Source organism: Medicago truncatula, chromosome 7, assembly GCF_003473485.1.
Source record: "Medicago truncatula cultivar Jemalong A17 chromosome 7, MtrunA17r5.0-ANR, whole genome shotgun sequence".
NCBI classification, from domain to species: domain Eukaryota; kingdom Viridiplantae; phylum Streptophyta; class Magnoliopsida; order Fabales; family Fabaceae; genus Medicago; species Medicago truncatula.
Genome location: NC_053048.1, coordinates 51,203,822 through 51,221,793, shown reverse-complemented (window position 1 = coordinate 51,221,793; position 17,972 = coordinate 51,203,822). Strand labels below are relative to the sequence as shown.

Here is a 17,972-nt window from a genome sequence, read left to right as displayed (position 1 = left end):
TGGACAAAGGAGGTAAGAAATTAAAAAAATTGAGAAACCTCAAAATCCATATTAAAAACCTTCATTAATTAGTTCTTTTTTATTAAGGGTTCATTAATTAGTTCTTTCACTACAATGTTTGCTCTGTCTACCATGGATATGAATATTGTTGATCCAGTGCTGTCTACCACACCCATGAAAGGTGATTCATATAAACAACAATTGGTAACACAAGTGTGTTTCTTTACAAATATATATGTCTATAATTATTATATTTATTTTTTAGAGATAAGATTGACAACAGAAAAGTAAGAATCGTTTCTTTCAAAAACAACATCTCTAGTTTGATGTGTTTGTCGTAAATACAAAATCAGAACAGTTGAAATTATTCCATTATTATTAGATTAGATACATTAAAAGAAGGTGGATATAGTATGCATATCATTTAACTGAAATGGTGATAATTTATATTTATATCTTTTACATGAAGGAAAGCTCCGCCAAGTCATTACACATTCAAAATGCAGTCCTTCTCACTACTTTCTAAGGCCTCCAGAGGAAAATGCGTGTCAGAAGAGTTTGAAGTTGGGGGGTTACAAATGTGTTTTGGCCTTAAATTAATGGTCAGCACGGACACTTCATATCGATGATGTGTTTGTTGTCTGGGTTACTGATACAACAATAACATATGTGATTGTTTATAATCAGATTATCAATGTTAATGTTTGTGTCGAGAATATCTACTTGAATGTCTCGTTTAATAAATTTGAAAGTTGGTTCAGAGCAAAAAAGAAAAGAATGATAATATTACTAAACTTTTGTTCATGCGTAAGAGCTTGTCTATAATCATCTGGGAACACAAAGGGGAATGGGCATGGCCACGTTTCTATTTATTTGGTACTCATGGATCCAACTTCATTACCTATTGATTGGGAGATCAACGCCATTATAAACATTTTAGCATATAATTTTATTGACGATGAATACGTTACAGCTCAAGATATAAATTTCAATTGAGAGTAATTAAAAACTTAATTTTCAAAAATTGCATGATATAATTAAATATCTTGAAATCACTAAGTTTTTTTTAATTGAAATTACCAAGTTAGTGATTAAATATCGATGAATTTTTTTTAGTGTTGAACTTAACATCAAGCTATTTTATGGGGATTAATATCATATTCAATATAAAATTCTAATATCTTTTCTGGCAAGACTAGAAAAATACCCTATCTTATACCACTTTATAAATTAATCAAATTAACAAACACGCAAAAGCATTTGTTAGGCGTTTTCATGTCCTGAAAACAGAACGTCAAAGAAATACATTTATAAATATGATGAGAGTTTTCATCAAACACCTAAAATACATTTATAAATACTGGATTTATGATTTTTAGCATGCACGTGAAGTTTATAGTTGTCATTGTTGTTTCTAGAGTCGAGTTGCACGGGCGGATCTAGACATGATGGTTTAGTGTGGCAAAATTGTAAAAGAAAATTTTTAGTGTACGAGTTGAACCATGGACATAACTATAGATAAAGAATTATCTACCACTGGACCACGCATTGATTTGTGAAACATTGTCCAATTATGTGATATATATTATCTTTTCGGTCTACTATATTAATAAAAAAAAATGGACTGTAATCTAGTGTGGCAGCTGCCATACCATGCCTAACACTAGATCCGCCTCTGGTAAGTTGTATATTTAGTGAAGTGAATGTTGCCTAAGACTTGTTATTTTAACTCAGTCTAATTCATTTTGCGGTTAACCGTAAATTCTCCTGCTCCATATTTTTGTTAAGACAGTTAATCAAATATGTAGGTGTGATATTTCATCTAAGATGCAGGTAATTAGTTAGAGATTGCCAAAGAGGAGAATACCAACAAGAGTTGAGTCTTGAATAGAAGAGGCAATATGGTATTCTTTTGAAATGACATGTGTTCTTTATTTTGATAAATATTATCTTTCTATGTCTATTTTTTTATCATTAAACTTTTTTTATGACATGGATTGACTTGCGAATCAGGTGATTCAGACCGACCAACCCATCAATTATCCGAATTTGACCATTTACTGGTCTAACTGGAACCAACCCGCTACAATCCGTTAAGGTTGGGTTGGGTATTAGGTTTAAATTTTTTAACCCACAAATCTATAGACCCAACCCACGGGTATTGATTTATTATATTATATTATTTTAAGTCAAAAAACTTAAGAAACATTTGTATATTTTTTATCCGTGATCTATTTCTACCAAAAACAATTATGAGCTCAACCTAACCCTAATTTCACCTACAATAGATTGATTCTCATTCCAAACCACGATTTTTTAATTCAAAAAATAATAATTTTTTCAAAAAAAATTTATAAATTTTTTATTTTAGACGCACAACTCACGAACTTAACTCGTACAACCCATTCATAACCGGGATGATTCAATTTGAGTTTAACAGTGAAAATGCGGTTTGGGTGACAAACTTGATATGTTGAAAGTTGAACGGTTTGGATAACGAGTTTGATCAAATTCGATCCAACCAAGCATGTGTACACCCTTAGGAGGTCTTAATTTTTCAACCTAAAACTAAACTTGATCATTGGCACATGAACACATTCTCAAGTATTGGCGGTAAAACGGCTCTAACTCGTCTAACCTATCCTCTTAACATGCAATTTTAGGCGGGTTGGGATGACGTTTTGAACCCAGCTTTCTAGTTGGTTCGCTCTCATTTGACCCGCCAAAAAACAAGGCTTGGTAGGGTGGGCTGGCCCTTATATTCATTAAAAATTATTTATTTATTTATTTTTATTTTACCAGTAGTCAATAACAAGCAACTCAATTTTAGTAGTTCATAGTTAAATATCTAGGTGTTTCATTTAAATAACTAAGAAGAAGGTAGGGATTTCGTTCTTTACTAGAAATTACAACTCAATTTAGTACGAAAGAAACAAAAAAAGATGACATGAAATTTCTATCCTAATTTCAAAATTGTTTCTTTAGTGTTTTTTTTGGAAGGGATTCAAATGACATCATCTATGGAGGAGACTTATTTGAATTTGCATCGGATGAAATGTATGAATTTGTTGAGATCTGCTGACACAACAACAATAAAATATATTTTTCTTTTTCTTTTAGTGAGATTATAATTGAAATAAAATGATTATATTGAGTTTGACATAAAATGAATTGAGTTGGCGAAATTATTGAAATTTGTTAAATATTGTTGGATTTATGATGGTGTATTTATTCTTAGATTTTTTATTTTATTTTATATTAGTAGCGTTTTTTTTAGCAACAATTACCACAAAAAAAAAAAAACATGAAAATTTGATTGTTAGACCGACCATTCCATCAACTTTGTTAGTTCTTCCCTTGACGGGATAGGAGTGTGTGTTTTAGCCCACCTCTTTAAATGGTGCCGCCCTTTTGCCCAATTTTTGACGCATTAATAGAGGACATAGCTTAAAAGAGGCGGACCAACTCGAATGATCCGACTCAAATTTAAAGTAGGCACGTGCACACTGTCCAAACTCGAAACTAAAAAAATGGCACGTGCGCACTGTCCACATAATGCCACTTGGAAAGAAAAAAATGAATCAGCTTCCGCAGCACGCATCACAAAACCGCACTGTCTAAACTCCAAACGTCAAATCCCACTGCAAACCCAAATTATCACTTCCCTTAAAAGCACAAATAAACGGCCAAGATTGAATTGTAAACCCCGCTTCTAAATACACTTCCCCACATCTAATCTTATCTAAATTAATCCCAACCACAAATTAACTCGAAAATCAACCCGCGCATTTTTTGAATAATTTCCGCTTCCCCGTACCCAAATAATAATAACAATTTAATTATTTTTATTTATTTATAAATTTACAATAATAGTATTTTATTTATATACTGTTCTGAAAGACCAAACACACTACTACCATTATTCTTCATCTTCTTCACTGGTCTTGAATCGAAGATTCAAAGATTTGAAAATGACGAGAAAAACCCCAAAATCAAGGGGAAGGAAAAAGGCACCACTCGGTGCGAGTAACACAAGACAGTTACAGCTTCAGCTCAGCAAATTCTCTCTCAAACAATACAAACCGTTACCAACAACAACTATAACTTCTTCCGCCCTTTCTCACTTCCAGAACCTTATCGATTCAGAGGCAAATCAAAATCCTTCCATTAGGGTTACCAATGATGCTACCGATGCTGATTCAAAAGATGGCATTCTTAGTCAAGATTTCTTCTGGTAACAACACGCTTTATCCCTTTTCATTTTCATCGATTCCATTTTTTGGTTTCCAAGTTTGTGATGCATGTGTTTGTTTCTTTCTCCTACAGCACTCCAGATTACATAACTCCGGATAATCAGCGGATTTTGAACGGTGTCGATTTCAATAAGGTGGGGTGTATTAGTAAATTAATAATTTTTTTTAGTATCAATAAATAAAAAGATTAAAAAACTAATTTTGTTGTTGTTGTTGTAATGTAATGTGTTCCGCAGGATAATAGCCCTTGCCCTAAATCCCCGGAGAAATTGAATACTACGAAAAGCAAAAGATGTCGACTGGGTATGACTTTTTATTTTTACTGCATGTTCTTACTCGCTAATTGCTAATTAAATTATAATTAATTGTTTTTATAAAAATATATATTTAGAAAAATAAATTGATAACATGCTAATATCAGAATGATTTTACCGTGTTTGTGTATGCACATGTATTTATAAATAGTAAAATGGATTTACTAATTTGAAAAACCGGGATGTCTCATCAAGTTTATGGTAACGAGTTTGCTGTTAGCTGCAGTGCTTGATTTTTCTTGCTAGTAATACACTTTATGCATGGAGTGCCAATCAGTATGGATTGTGAACATATGTTGATGGTGATTTAGTAGTTTTTATTTCTTCTAACTTAACGTAACAGCCAAATTTGCATGAAAAATGTCTACTCATGGAATTGTACCCTACCACTTAGAAAAGACTGTAGGGTGATAGAGAAGCACATGTCTTACACCATATTCAAGAAGTATGTGATCTATGAAGCACGGACACCATAAGTATTGGATACGACATGTATGAGTGCATATCGGGTACCACTCAGAAGCCATTTTTGAGTATCTGTGCTTCAGAGTATGTGATCACCCCCCCTGAAATCATCGGATTATTCTATACTCCAGTGACCTCCCAATTGTGCATAATGGGGATATTAGAATACCTGTCATTTCTAGTTTCAATGTAGTTTTCCCAATTTATGACTTTGTAGACAATTGGGACAAAAAATCTCTAGCCCCTTTTTATGAAAGGTGTCTGGACTAAACATATCTAACTGGAGGGTGAAACCTATAGCTTAATTGTTTGTACACTATACCATGTTTTTTAAGTTAATTTTCAACATATCTGGTTAAATTGTAGGAACACTGCAGAGTGTAATTACAGTCTGTTATTCTTTACACTCTTTCTTCAGTTACTCTTATACATTGCATGCTACATAGGCTCCCATTTCCCACCACATGGAAAAATTAGTGCTGCTTTTTTTCTTTTCTTCTTATTCCAATGCTATTTATTTACCCGTTTTCTCTAATCAACATGCATACTTGTCATAGATGGTGTCTCAGCAAACCCTCTTAGCCCTACCTTTTCTGGTGACCATCAACAAGTTGTGGAACTTGGTAAGGACTCTGTTGCAGAGGAAGTAGCTGTTGATATAACGGTAGCTGCTGGTAAGCCGAAGGCCCAGAACTATGTGTCACATTCTGCAGCTACATTGCGTTGCAGGGCTATACCTCCTCCTTGCTTTAGTAACCCCTATTTAAAGGACCTTTCCCAAAAGGAGACAGATCCCTATGCAAACCAAAGATCCAAATGTGCAGGTATCACTCTAGTCAATCCTTTACAAGTATCCCGTTCATTAATGGTGGAAAAGTCATTGTAACTGGCCTGATCTTTTATCTGTTGTTTTCTATTCATTTATATTGCCATTTTCTAACTGTATAATGGTATGATTGTAGGTTTCTTCCCTAAATTTACAGCTTATGATGGGCTCTCACGCTATCGCACTGACTTTCATGAGATTGAGGTACCATGTTTCAAAAGGAATTTTATTTGTTGAGAACTGTTTTGAATTGGTATTACCTTCATCGCATTCAACTTTATGGTTTTGTATAACTCTTACTTCTCTTATCAGCAAATTGGTCGAGGGTACTTTAGCTGTGTTTTTAAAGTATTAAAGCGAATAGATGGCTGCTTGTATGCTGTGAAACGCAGTACACAGTTCCAGCTGGATACAGAAAGGTATCATCTTCATACTACGGAGACTTCTTCTTTTCTTGGGTTTAACCACTAACACCAATATTCTGTGATTGAAGGAGAAAAGCTTTGATGGAGGTTCAAGCTTTGGCAGCATTGGGTTTGTATTTTATGGTTTTCTCTTATTTAAGGTTCAAGCATTGATGGAGTAGGTTTTATTCTAAATTTGTTTATCTTTATTTCGTTTATCATTTTGCCTCTGTAGGTTACCATGAGAACATTGTGGGGTATTATACTTCATGGTTTGAAAACGAACAACTGTACATTCAGATGGAGATATGTGATCATAGCTTATCTGTAAACAAAGGCTCTGAGTTATTAGCAGAAGGACAAGTGTTAGAAGTTTTATATCAAGTGAGCTTCCTTGTCTGACTATTATGTAGATTTGATTTGGTACAGATTATCATCATCAGTAACTGTTGTTATCTATGATGAAAGTCGTCCATCGTTTTTGCCATGGTTTCCTTAATCTATAGTAAACCTGCATAACTTTTTACATAATTCGTTGATCACATTCATATTTTGTTTTGATATGGAAATTTGGACAGGTTGCTAATGCACTGCGATTCATACACGACAAGGGAATAGCTCATCTTGATCTTAAACCTGATAATATTTATGTAAAAAATGGTGTCTATAAGCTTGGTGATTTTGGATGTGCAACTCTTACTGATAGTAGCCTTCCGATTGAGGAAGGAGATGCACGTTATATGCCCCAGGAAATCCTTAATGAGAATTATGACCACCTTGACAAGGTTGATATTTTCTCCCTGGGAGTTTCTATTTATCAGCTCGTCCGAAAATCACCTATGCCAGAATCAGGATGTCATTTTTTGAATCTTAAAGAAGGCAAGTTGCCACTCCTGCCTGGTCATTCATTGCAATTTCAAAACTTGCTCAAGGTACTATACATTGTTTAATATTGTCGGTGATTCTCACTTCTCTATGTGTTTTACATTATCTCTCAACATGTTTGCACGACTAATAAATCCAATGTGTGGTTTGTAGACTTGTAGGAGGTACTTAACAAACTAGACAAATACGTATACAAATGAACTATGATTCTATTGTGGCTATATATGTTGTTTTGATCATTGTTAAAATATGTAAGCTACTGTGGTATTTTTACATTGTTTTATTATATAGTGAAAATTAATCATGCTGTACTACATCTAAAAACCATGTTGTACTACATCTCAAAAACAGAGTATGTTGTACAAAATGCTCTTTATTTATTGTTGAGTTATACAACTATCACATTTAAAATTTGTGATTTGCACAGAATTTTCTGAAGCACCATGGATTGCTATACCTGTTTACAACTCATGTTTTATATACTTTTTGATATTCAACTTCATGACACATTCTTGATTTCTTGTACCAAGTAGTAAGTAGCATCGTTCTGAATTTTACGATTGCAAAATTTTCATGATGTTGTGTGCTCTTTTTTTGTTGAGCTAATATGTTTGATTTAGTAAATTTATCTGATGTTTTGATATTTATTCAGGCCATGATCGATCCTGATCCGGTTAAGAGGCCTTCTGCCAGAGAGTTGGTAGAGAACCCAATTTTCGACAGGGCCTTAAGAACAGCGAAAAATTGATCCACCACGCTTGTTTTTCACTTTTCCTGCTGGACCATCATCTGTCTATCTATGTAGATCAGTGTCGATTGTGTCATGGCCAATTTTGTGAATGTCTTTTGGTTATATTATATGCACCTGATAATTCTTGCGCATGGTGCAAGTTCTGTATTTGCAATGGTCCAGTCTGTCTGTTGTACAATGTAATGGACTTAAAATATATTAATGGTAGTTAACAAATGAGAACTCTGATTTCCAGAAATGTTTGCCTGTTGTTTTTTCACCTCCAGTTGGATAGAGAAAGACACATTGCATAAAATAAAATCATTTTATTTGATTTTTTTTTTTCCTTCCCATTGTAGCTAATATCTAGTTTTGGATCAATAAAAGGGATGACATGTCCTAACGCTTAATGTTACAGGAAAGTTCAAGCAAGAAATGCACGAATAGATCAGGTTCTTATAATTTAACCAAGGAACGACCATGATTTCCGTCTTAGGAACTAACTTTCCGGTTTATCTAAAGCTAAACATATAGTTATTCTTGCGCTTTTCTTTTGTATGGAATTAGCATTATGGTTTGTAAGTTATATAGTTATATGGACAATTTGAAACGCACAAAATGGATACTCTATATTTAAAAGGAAACATGATTGTATGATGCTGGATGGTGCTAAAAGATGCTGTAGAGACACAGGTCGGCTGCATGCATGCATTTAATTTGAAAGGGTCTTGTCTTTAAGGATCCTAAATTTTAAAATTATTCATTCAAAAAGTCGAATATTATGAATTGAGAAATGATATATGTACATCCACTTTTTAACAACTTTCTCTTTTATACTTACATTATATACTATTTCTTAATCTCTCTCTTCCTTTCTCTCTCTCTATTGTTTTGGACCAATAGAAAGAGCGTAAATAAAAGTTGTCATCAAAGTTGTTAGATATAGTTGTACAAATATTACAACTCTTATGAATTTTAATGTATTGAATACACAACTTTTTATAAAGTTTATTATTAAGGGTCCTTAAAGAATACTCCAGGGACACTTGTTAATATTTTAATCGAAATAGGGTATACAAATGCCTACCATTAAGTGGCTAGTTTTTATGTCAAAACTAGCTCAATACAAACCAATACCAAATAATGAAGCTACCATTAGCAGCAAAATGAAGGGACAAACATCAAAACTAAGAAAAATGACTCAAACTACCAAACTGTGGCAGCAGAATTCCAACTTTAATTACCAGAAGCTATGATAGACCAACACAACGTTTTCCTCCCGTCAATTAAACGGTAGAAGATATGATACACCAATACAGCATGTTTTTCTTGTGCCCCAACTCGACTCGCTCCAATACAAATAAAATAACTCATAGTAAGCAACAAATGACACATGAATAACTTGGTGGAAGAGAACACTAAAAAAACTGCTAATCGGCATAAACTTTTAAAACAAACCATATGAACATGAACTAACTTCTGTTCATGGTCTTTAACAATGGATCTTCATTACCATGATATCTTGAACAAGATAAATAAACAAAATAGCACTCAAGTATTCATCCCACATAATTAGTACAGAAAAATGGATCATAACTGTAACTGGATAATTATTTAATAAAAATAACTCATCTTAGTGAAATGGCAAAACCTATATAAAACTTGATATGGCACATTCTGCTTATAACCAGAAGAATCATTGCTTGACATTCTCTAAGTACCACTTATAGGTATCAACAAGCCCATCCTTAAGTGAGACTTTCGGTGTCCAACCAAGGGCTGCAAGTTTTGAGCTATCCATCAGCTTTCTTGGTGTCCCATCGGGCTTAGTACTATCCCAAACGAGATCGCCTTCAAAACCCACAACTTCCTTCATTGACTCAGCCAATTCCTTAATTGTAACCTCCTTTCCACTCCCTACATTCAAATGCTCAACTCCACTGTACTTTTCCATCATAAAGACAACTGCATCTGCCAAATCGTCAACGTGCAAAAACTCCCTCAGTGGACTCCCCGTACCCCACACCACTACCTCCTTTGCACCGTTGACCTTTGCCTCATGAAACCTCCTCATCAAAGCAGGCAAAACGTGTGAATTTTCGGGATGGAAATTATCATTTGGTCCGTATAAGTTGGTCGGCATCCCTGAAATTGCATCCCACTTGTGCTGAATTCTGTATGCTTGACACATTTTGATCCCGGCAATCTTGGCAATGGCATACCATTCATTTGTGGGCTCTAAGGGGCCAGTAAGCAAAGCATCTTCAGGGATTGGTTGAGGTGCAAATTTAGGGTAAATGCAAGAGGAACCCAAAAACAAAAGCTTTTTAGCACCATTGCGATAAGCAGAATCAATGACATTGGTCTGGATCTGGAGGTTGATGGCAATGAAATCAGCAGGATAGGTGTTGTTGGCATGGATACCACCAACTTTGGCAGCAGCTACAATGACAAACTCAGGCTTCGTGGATGCAAAGAAGGCTTCAACATCAGATTGTCGAGTGAGATCAAGCTCCGTATGAGTTCTCAAGATTAGATTTGTGAACCCGAGTTGAGTCAGCTTGCGAACAATGGCCGAACCAACAAGACCTCGATGACCGGAAACAAAAACCTTGGCAGATTTATAATCAAAAAATGCTGCTGCTGCATATACACACAAAAAATAAAAAATAAAAAAAATCAGATATTAGAAGTCCAATAAAAATAATTCTCTCTCTCTCTCTCTTCTTTTTTTAGGGCAAGAATTTTTGCCAGAATGAGTTAGCATTGTTATTGACTCTTGGATCACTATGATTCATCTAAACAACCACCTTTGAATCTAGTAAAATTCTGCATGTTAAAAGCAAAAGATAGCGTAGTTCGTATAGGTTGTGGTCAACGAGAACTTATAATCAGGACCTACAAACTGGAAAAACATCTATACCTATTGATACCATATTAAACCAAAAGCAAATGAACTCAAGGGCTACCTCGGAGAGTGAGACGTTGTATGGTGTCTACGTAGTGATTTGAAAAAAACGCTCAATTGTGGCACAATTAGTTCAAATCCTTTCAAAAGCGAGTGCTTTAGAATATTCTATCAACTAAACACAGACACGACACTGGCACCAACACACTGTCACCGGTAGTCGTTTGAGAAAATAACATTTAATGTAATCACATTGGTTGAAGTTGTGTTGGACACAATGTCTTTGATCAAAAGCATGGGTGCTATGGAGATTAATATTATATTTTCAATTCAAGTTAGTATTTCAAAACAGTTACAATTTTCAAAAAATATAATCAAACAGTTGAAACGCATGAATGAAGAGAAGAACAATAACCCTTACCGTTTTGGCTTCCCATATTTGAGAATTGCTACAAAGCTCTTCCAACTTCAAAATTCCAAATGAAATCCTGAAAAGAAAAAAAAAATCAAATTGCTTTCACCATTTCAAAATTTAACAAAAACCCACTTCTAAAATGACGAAACAACAAAAGGGGTGAAGGAAAAATCGAAAGTTTACCTAAAACTTGAAGCTAGACAAAGGAAGTGAAATGGGTTTGTGGGTAAAAGAGAATCCGATCCAACGGGTGAATGAAACTCCGGGGAATCGGACTCCGGTGGTGGAAGGTCAGATCTGAAAGGATTCTGGCAGATCGAATCAGCTACTAACCTGTTGGTCGCAGATGAGATGAGAGAGTGAGGTTGAGAGTTGTTAGGGAACAAGAGAACGGATTTTATGGAAGGGAGTTTCCTGCACTGCACCCTCCTCGATTGTTTTTTACCTATGTACTGTTGTTGTGTTCCTATGCCTGCTGCTTGCTTGTGTAGGAAATTTCACTTTATGCTTAGCGCAAATTTCTCATAAATAAGCATGCTTCCCTAGAATTTGTGAAATTAAGTCTTTTTGCATACAAAAATTAAATAAATCTTAAAATATTTCATCTTAGAACCTTTAATTAATAAGTGTTTAGTTATTTATCGCAGCTAAAAACAAATTATAAAATAAATAAAACATACAATAAGAACAAAGGTTGATGAGAGACTCTTAAATTGATGTTTATAGCGATTGTCTTTTTTTTTTTTTGAATCGTTAAATTGTGAATAAGAATTTGTGAATGAAATATTTTATATTTATAGGCAAGTTTTCAGCTAGTTATGAGTTGAAAAACCGAGCTTTTCCCCCAAGCCCAAATAGAAAAAAACAACATTTAGCTGCTTTTTCTAGAACTGCACGCGCGCCACGCGTGAGTCCTATAAACAGAGTTGCAATACTCTACCGCACGCGCACCACGCGTGAGTTCTATAAACAGAGTTGCTATACTCTCTTTGACACACATGTGACACATTACTTCAGCTCCCAATGTGTTTTTAGCCTTTTTCTTCGTCTTTTTGAGTGCTTTTTCTTCCGAGCTTGTCTTAGGACTTGGGACAAAATTCTCTCAACTTGTAATCTCTTTGTAGGCCTCTTGAATCTTCATTTCATGTCTTTCATTTTTCACGAGGTGTCTTAATTTGTTGAATTACATGATTTTACAATAAAAAAACTTCAAATGAATCGCTTCGTTTAAGGAAGAACAAAAATTACACAACTTGATATGTAAACGTTATAAAATATCCCCTAAACTATGAACAACTTCTCAAAAACTCTTCTTTATTGACTCAAATTGCTAATAAAATGATTGAAAAACATGCTGAAAATAACGTAAGATGATGTGTCATCATTCAATCCCTAGAAACTATGAAATCTGACCAAGGTGACTCTCATTCCAAATCATTAACATGCCTTTTGGTGGTACTGTGGCATGAACATGTAGAGAGAAGATTAATGGATTATGTATTGAGGAAAGTAGAGTAGATGAAGGGTATTCAAATCACTACTGACTGATGAAGATCTAAAAAAACTGTGAGATTTGTGTTAGAATGTGATGACATTGTTTGATACAAATAGTCAACCTCACTTAATGATATAAGATTTGATTGTTGTTGTTAGGTACAACCCACCATCGACCATCACCTCACTTAGGATTCCAAAACTTTTTTTAAAAAAAATTTGACCCTCTTCTTCCCCTCATTCCCTCTCCTCCAATTTGTGCCTAATACACACACCCCCCCCCCCCCCCCCCCCCCACACACACACACACACACACACTCTCTCTCTCTCTCTCTCTCTCTCGATGAAGAAGGAAGGGTGAGAGAACGAGAAGAATGAGAGGATGCATGTGCTCAATGTTAATTTTTGAATACAATGAATTGTCACTTCACCATGTAACAGTGAATCGCCATCTGCGTTTTCAACAGTTGAATATTATAATTTGGTAGTTTATGTAACACCCTCTATTCCCAACAATGTAAATCGTACATAAAATCAGAGTATTTCAACATATATGTAATGTCACACTGCTTTTCATAAAATCATAATAGAATAAAATTACTATTTATTATTCAACTTCAATAACATATCATTTATTACAACGCAGCGGAAATTATTCAACATTTAAACAACTTTGGCACACATGCCTCAACGTAAAATCTCATAAAATTTATTCCAACAACATGTTCATGAAAGTTCATAGAATAATACGTAAGGAATAGAAAGCAACAACAAAATTCTCATCCCGTTACCTATCAGAGCACCTAAGACACACATGAGAGAATCCACTCACGACTGCAACTATTCTTAGTCACCTGCAAGTTACCCATGCAAAGACAACAATTTTCAAGCAGAATGGGTGAAATTCACAAACAAAAATAATAGATATATAAATCATCAACTGTATCTAACAACATAATTAACAACAGATATTCAACAGTAATGTTTCATACTTCATCAACAACAACAACACCGACAACTCAACCAACAACAACGGCTATGCAACGACACGACTAATGCGACAATGCAGCATGCATGTGGTACCATTTCAACGGGTTTGAATGAACGAACATTCACAGGGCATGAGCCCTCAACAATTTTGAATGAACTAGCATTCATAGGGCATGAGCCCTCAACTTAAAATCAACGTGTTGAATGACAAGGCATTCACGTGGCATAAGCCCTCAACGGTTTTGAATGAACTAGCATTCACAGGGCATGAGCCCCCAACAATTTTTCAACATATTTGAATGACTAAGCATTCACAGGGCATAAGCCCTCAACGGTTTATGAGTATGCAATGAACTCAACTTTGTGTATATCAACATACAACTCAGCAACATCAACGACAACGTAGACAACGACAACGACAACGACAACTGTGCATAAATAATTATGACTTACTCCACAACTTGGTCAACTATGATAGGACGACTCTTAACAACGAAATTCATCAACGTAGTATATATTCACATAATAATTCATCATATCTCAAAAACCAAAAATCATTTTCAAGTCAAACCAAAGCCATTGAAAAGCTAACGCAATTATCTACAACTTTCATGTTTACACCAAAGGCCAATTCAAAACAGAAACGTGTGAAAAAGACGCAATAACATAAAATAGGGTATGCTGCCACTGAGCAATTTCGCTAATGGCGAAAAGTTAGCTAATAGCAAAATTGTTACAGGAGGTTTCGCCAATAGCGAACTCCTAGCGAGTTTTTCCCTTGCTGTTATGATTTCTGCACATCCAAAAAAACTGAATTTCATCTACCCAAATCCCACATTTGATAGGAAACTTAACCTATGATTATTCTACAACCTGAACATCAATTCTTAACACAATTGTCATGGTTTCTACACTTTTCTAATCGAACTCAACAATGGAAAACCTAATTCCCAATTCCCAAAATCAAGAACAACCCTCATGTTAAATCAATTTCAGAATTTACATACACTATAATTATTGAAAGTTAGCCTCACCATTACCTTAATTTAGACGAACAAAGCTCTACAATCTCTCCGGTTCTTCACCTGGCTACCTTGGCTTTTCTCCCAAAAACTTATATTTACGTAAAACTGTTTTTCTGACTTCTCAATTTTCTAATCCCTTAACTTAACTCCTAATTATTTAATTAAATCCACACAACTCTCCTTATTTCTAATTCAACCAAAATAATTAAATAAGGCGTTACAGTTTAACCATTATCATCAAAGATCAAAAGTAGCCAACAGGAAACTTGTGTTAGTGGTCCACCTCTTCTCTTAATTTTAAAGTTGTCATATGGAAATTTCGTTCCCTGGATATTTCATGCGAAAAGTGTCCAATACAGTAGTAGCAATGACACTCAAATATTTTCATACATGTCTTGAATTTTTTTCTATTTTTTGATATTCTAGAACCACGTATTTTCTTATCTCGACTGAAGTATTCATTCTAGTCGATGATTAACTTTTACGAAGACACATGCCTAGTTGATACTTTTTTATGTTAACTTTTTGATTTTTAAGGTTTAATTGCACTTCTGGACCCCTATCTTTTCAAAAGTTGCGGTTATGGTCCCTTAATTAATTTAAATACAAAACAGTCCCATATGTTTTGATTCTTTGGCAGTTTTGGACCCCAGTCCATTAGTGAGGTGCCGCGTGTATTATTTAGGGGGCCACGTGACACCTTACTAATGAACTGGGGTCCAAAACTGTTAAAAAATCAAAACATAGGGGGCTGTTTTGTATTTAAATTAGTTAGGAGGCCATAACCGCAACTTTTGGAAAGATAGGGGTCCAAAAGTGCAATTAAGCATTCTTTTAATACTTATACTTATTGAGAAATGATATTTGAACAACCATTTTTTATAACTTTTGTGTCAACTTTCTCTCTCATACTCACATTATCTTTTTACTTTCTCTCTCTATTACTTTGGTTTTTGTGTCACTAACTCATTTCCTTTGAAAATTTTTGATTGTCACAAAAGTTATCACATACATGAATGTGAAATAACACAAGTCATACTTATTATATGACAATGTTGATTTTTTTTCTTCATTATAAGTTAAATATCTGCAGAAAATTATTTCGGCCGATAATACATTATTTTTCAAGATAAAATACATTTGATTTCTTTTACATTATATTTCAAGATAAAATACATTTTATTTCTTTTAAGTTATAGAAAAAAGGAAATACTAACTAGTGCTTTCAGGGCAATGGTTAAGGAAGCAAATATATTAATTTTGCATTCAACTCTTTAAAAGTCTAAAATATGGCATTTTTAACTTAATTTTTTTTTTTTATTTCTTTAACCATTATCTTAAAGGCACCGGTTAGCATAACTAAAAAGAATACCAAGGAAAAAAAAAATACCTGTATCCTTTCACATGGGGTCACAAGAAGTTATAAAGTATTGCCGCATTGCAAATTGCATGTGGCTACCGGATGCAAATGCTAAATGAACTTTGAAAGGTCAAAACAATAATCACGTGACTGATGACCTAAACCTTTGAGGCTTTGACTGAATTGGAACCAAAAGCCATGTGAACTTGTGAAGGCTCTCGGTTTGCTTTCCTCTATCTAATCACTATCATTATTACAATTTACAAGTAATTCAAGACAATTATAAAAATAAAATAAAGATTAATAGAAAAATTTGCTCAACCATCCGTATATTTTTATTTAAAATGAAGAGCAGACTGAGAGAATACTAGTATTAAAGTGTTAAAAAAAACATTTTATTCTCTCAAAAAAAAAACATTTTATTTTGCTTAAAACAGGACCAAAGATTCGTGATCACTTTTCTCTTTGGGTTCTAATATTAATCAGAAGTATATAATAAAAGGTTCATGCTAATTACTAACATGTTTCGTAGGTACACCGTTAATATATCGTATTTTGTCTTAAAAATATAAGTAAAATTATTATTAAAATATAATTATATGATTTTTTTTATATAAAAGTTACATTTTTTTTTTTTGTTCCTTAAACAACGTTTTAAGACATTTTTCATAATAAAAACTAATTCCATCTTGTTATGAGAGTTTCATTTGAAATTTGTCAAACACTAAATGTTAATATCTCTCTTAATTAAGTTGAGATTTGAATTTTGGTTCGTCATATTATAAGAGTTTGGTCTAGACTCGTCCAGTTGCTAAATCATTTAAGACTTTAGTCCAGTACTCTATGTAATATTACAGTGTATCCAACAAAGTTGTTGAACTCATTTAGTTAATAAGTGTATAAGATGTGGTCAAATAAATTGCGAATGTTTTACTTTTATCCATGACCAATGCAATCTTTGACTATTTACTAATTGATTGCACTCCAATTTATCAATAAGAGCAATAATATTTGAACAACTATTTACTAACAACTTTCATGACAACTTTATTGTTCTTTTTTTTCATTGGTCAAAAACAATGGAGAGAGAAAAAAGAAGAGAGAGAGTAAGAATATAATGTGAGTATGAGAAATAAAGTTGTTTAAAAGTTGTCAAAAAATGATTGTACACATATCATTTCTCTTTCTTTATCAATAAAGATGTTTATTCCGTTTTGAACTCGAGGACTACAATTGAAAAATATTAAAGTTTACTTAACAATTTTTGGTATTTTTTCGTCGAAGAAGGATTTTTTTTTTGTTGTAATTATTTAAATTTTAATTATAGCTATTAGTCATGGTATAAATCATTACGTATTACTCATAAGGTTACTTCAACCAGTGTCTTTAAATATAAGATAGGATCGATTCAAGGGTAAGACCGCTAAAACCCTTGATTTAGATCCACATAAAAAAGAATTCAATAGATTTTACCGGTAAAAGTGTCTCATATTCTAACAAAAAATTTCTCATATATATTTTTTATTTTATTGACATATACATATATATTATATAAATAAAATGGTCTCATATATTCAAGATTGTCTTACATCCCACTTACCGTTAAAAATTATTGAATAGACCTTTATACGAGTCTTTTAAGGATTATCTTTATCATTTTTATATGGCTTCTTTTATTTAAGTTTGTATTTGAATAAACAAAAATGCTACTCCCTCCGTCCCAAATTGTATGACGTTTTGGGCATTTCACACATATTAAGAAATGTAATTAATATTGTGTGGGAAAGAGATATTATGAGTTGTTTTACAAAATTGTCCTCAATAAATGACATGGGAAAGATAAATGAAAGAATTGAAAAAAAAAAGAGTAATAAATAGTTAAGGATATAATAGGAAAAGTAAC

General features: G+C 33.5%; 2 protein-coding genes across 3 annotated transcripts; one reads left to right on the top strand and one right to left on the bottom strand.

Moving 5' to 3' along the window:
* Window positions 1-3,890: 3,890 nt before the first annotated feature.
* Window positions 3,891-8,136, top strand: LOC11430691 (wee1-like protein kinase). The gene is made up of 10 exons (XM_003625849.4): window positions 3,891-4,234; window positions 4,327-4,387; window positions 4,490-4,556; window positions 5,590-5,856; window positions 5,995-6,062; window positions 6,171-6,277; window positions 6,352-6,392; window positions 6,498-6,646; window positions 6,841-7,194; window positions 7,800-8,136. Exons 1-10 carry the CDS (start codon window positions 3,972-3,974, stop codon window positions 7,893-7,895), a joined length of 1,473 nt encoding a protein of 490 aa, XP_003625897.1. The 5' UTR covers window positions 3,891-3,971; the 3' UTR covers window positions 7,896-8,136.
* A 1,139-nt stretch (window positions 8,137-9,275) lies between these two features.
* Window positions 9,276-11,734, bottom strand: LOC11442032 (putative GDP-L-fucose synthase 2). 2 transcript variants are annotated; one of them, XM_003625848.4, is made up of 3 exons: window positions 11,384-11,734; window positions 11,207-11,273; window positions 9,276-10,520 (listed from the first exon to the last, which is right to left on the bottom strand). In XM_003625848.4, exons 2-3 carry the CDS (start codon window positions 11,220-11,222, stop codon window positions 9,574-9,576), a joined length of 963 nt encoding a protein of 320 aa, XP_003625896.1. In that variant the 5' UTR covers window positions 11,223-11,273; window positions 11,384-11,734; the 3' UTR covers window positions 9,276-9,573. The 2 variants fall into 2 exon arrangements, with proteins under 2 accessions (XP_003625896.1, XP_013450340.1); XM_013594886.3 differs by having other exon boundaries at window positions 9,276-10,517; window positions 11,384-11,718.
* Window positions 11,735-17,972: the final 6,238 nt, after the last annotated feature.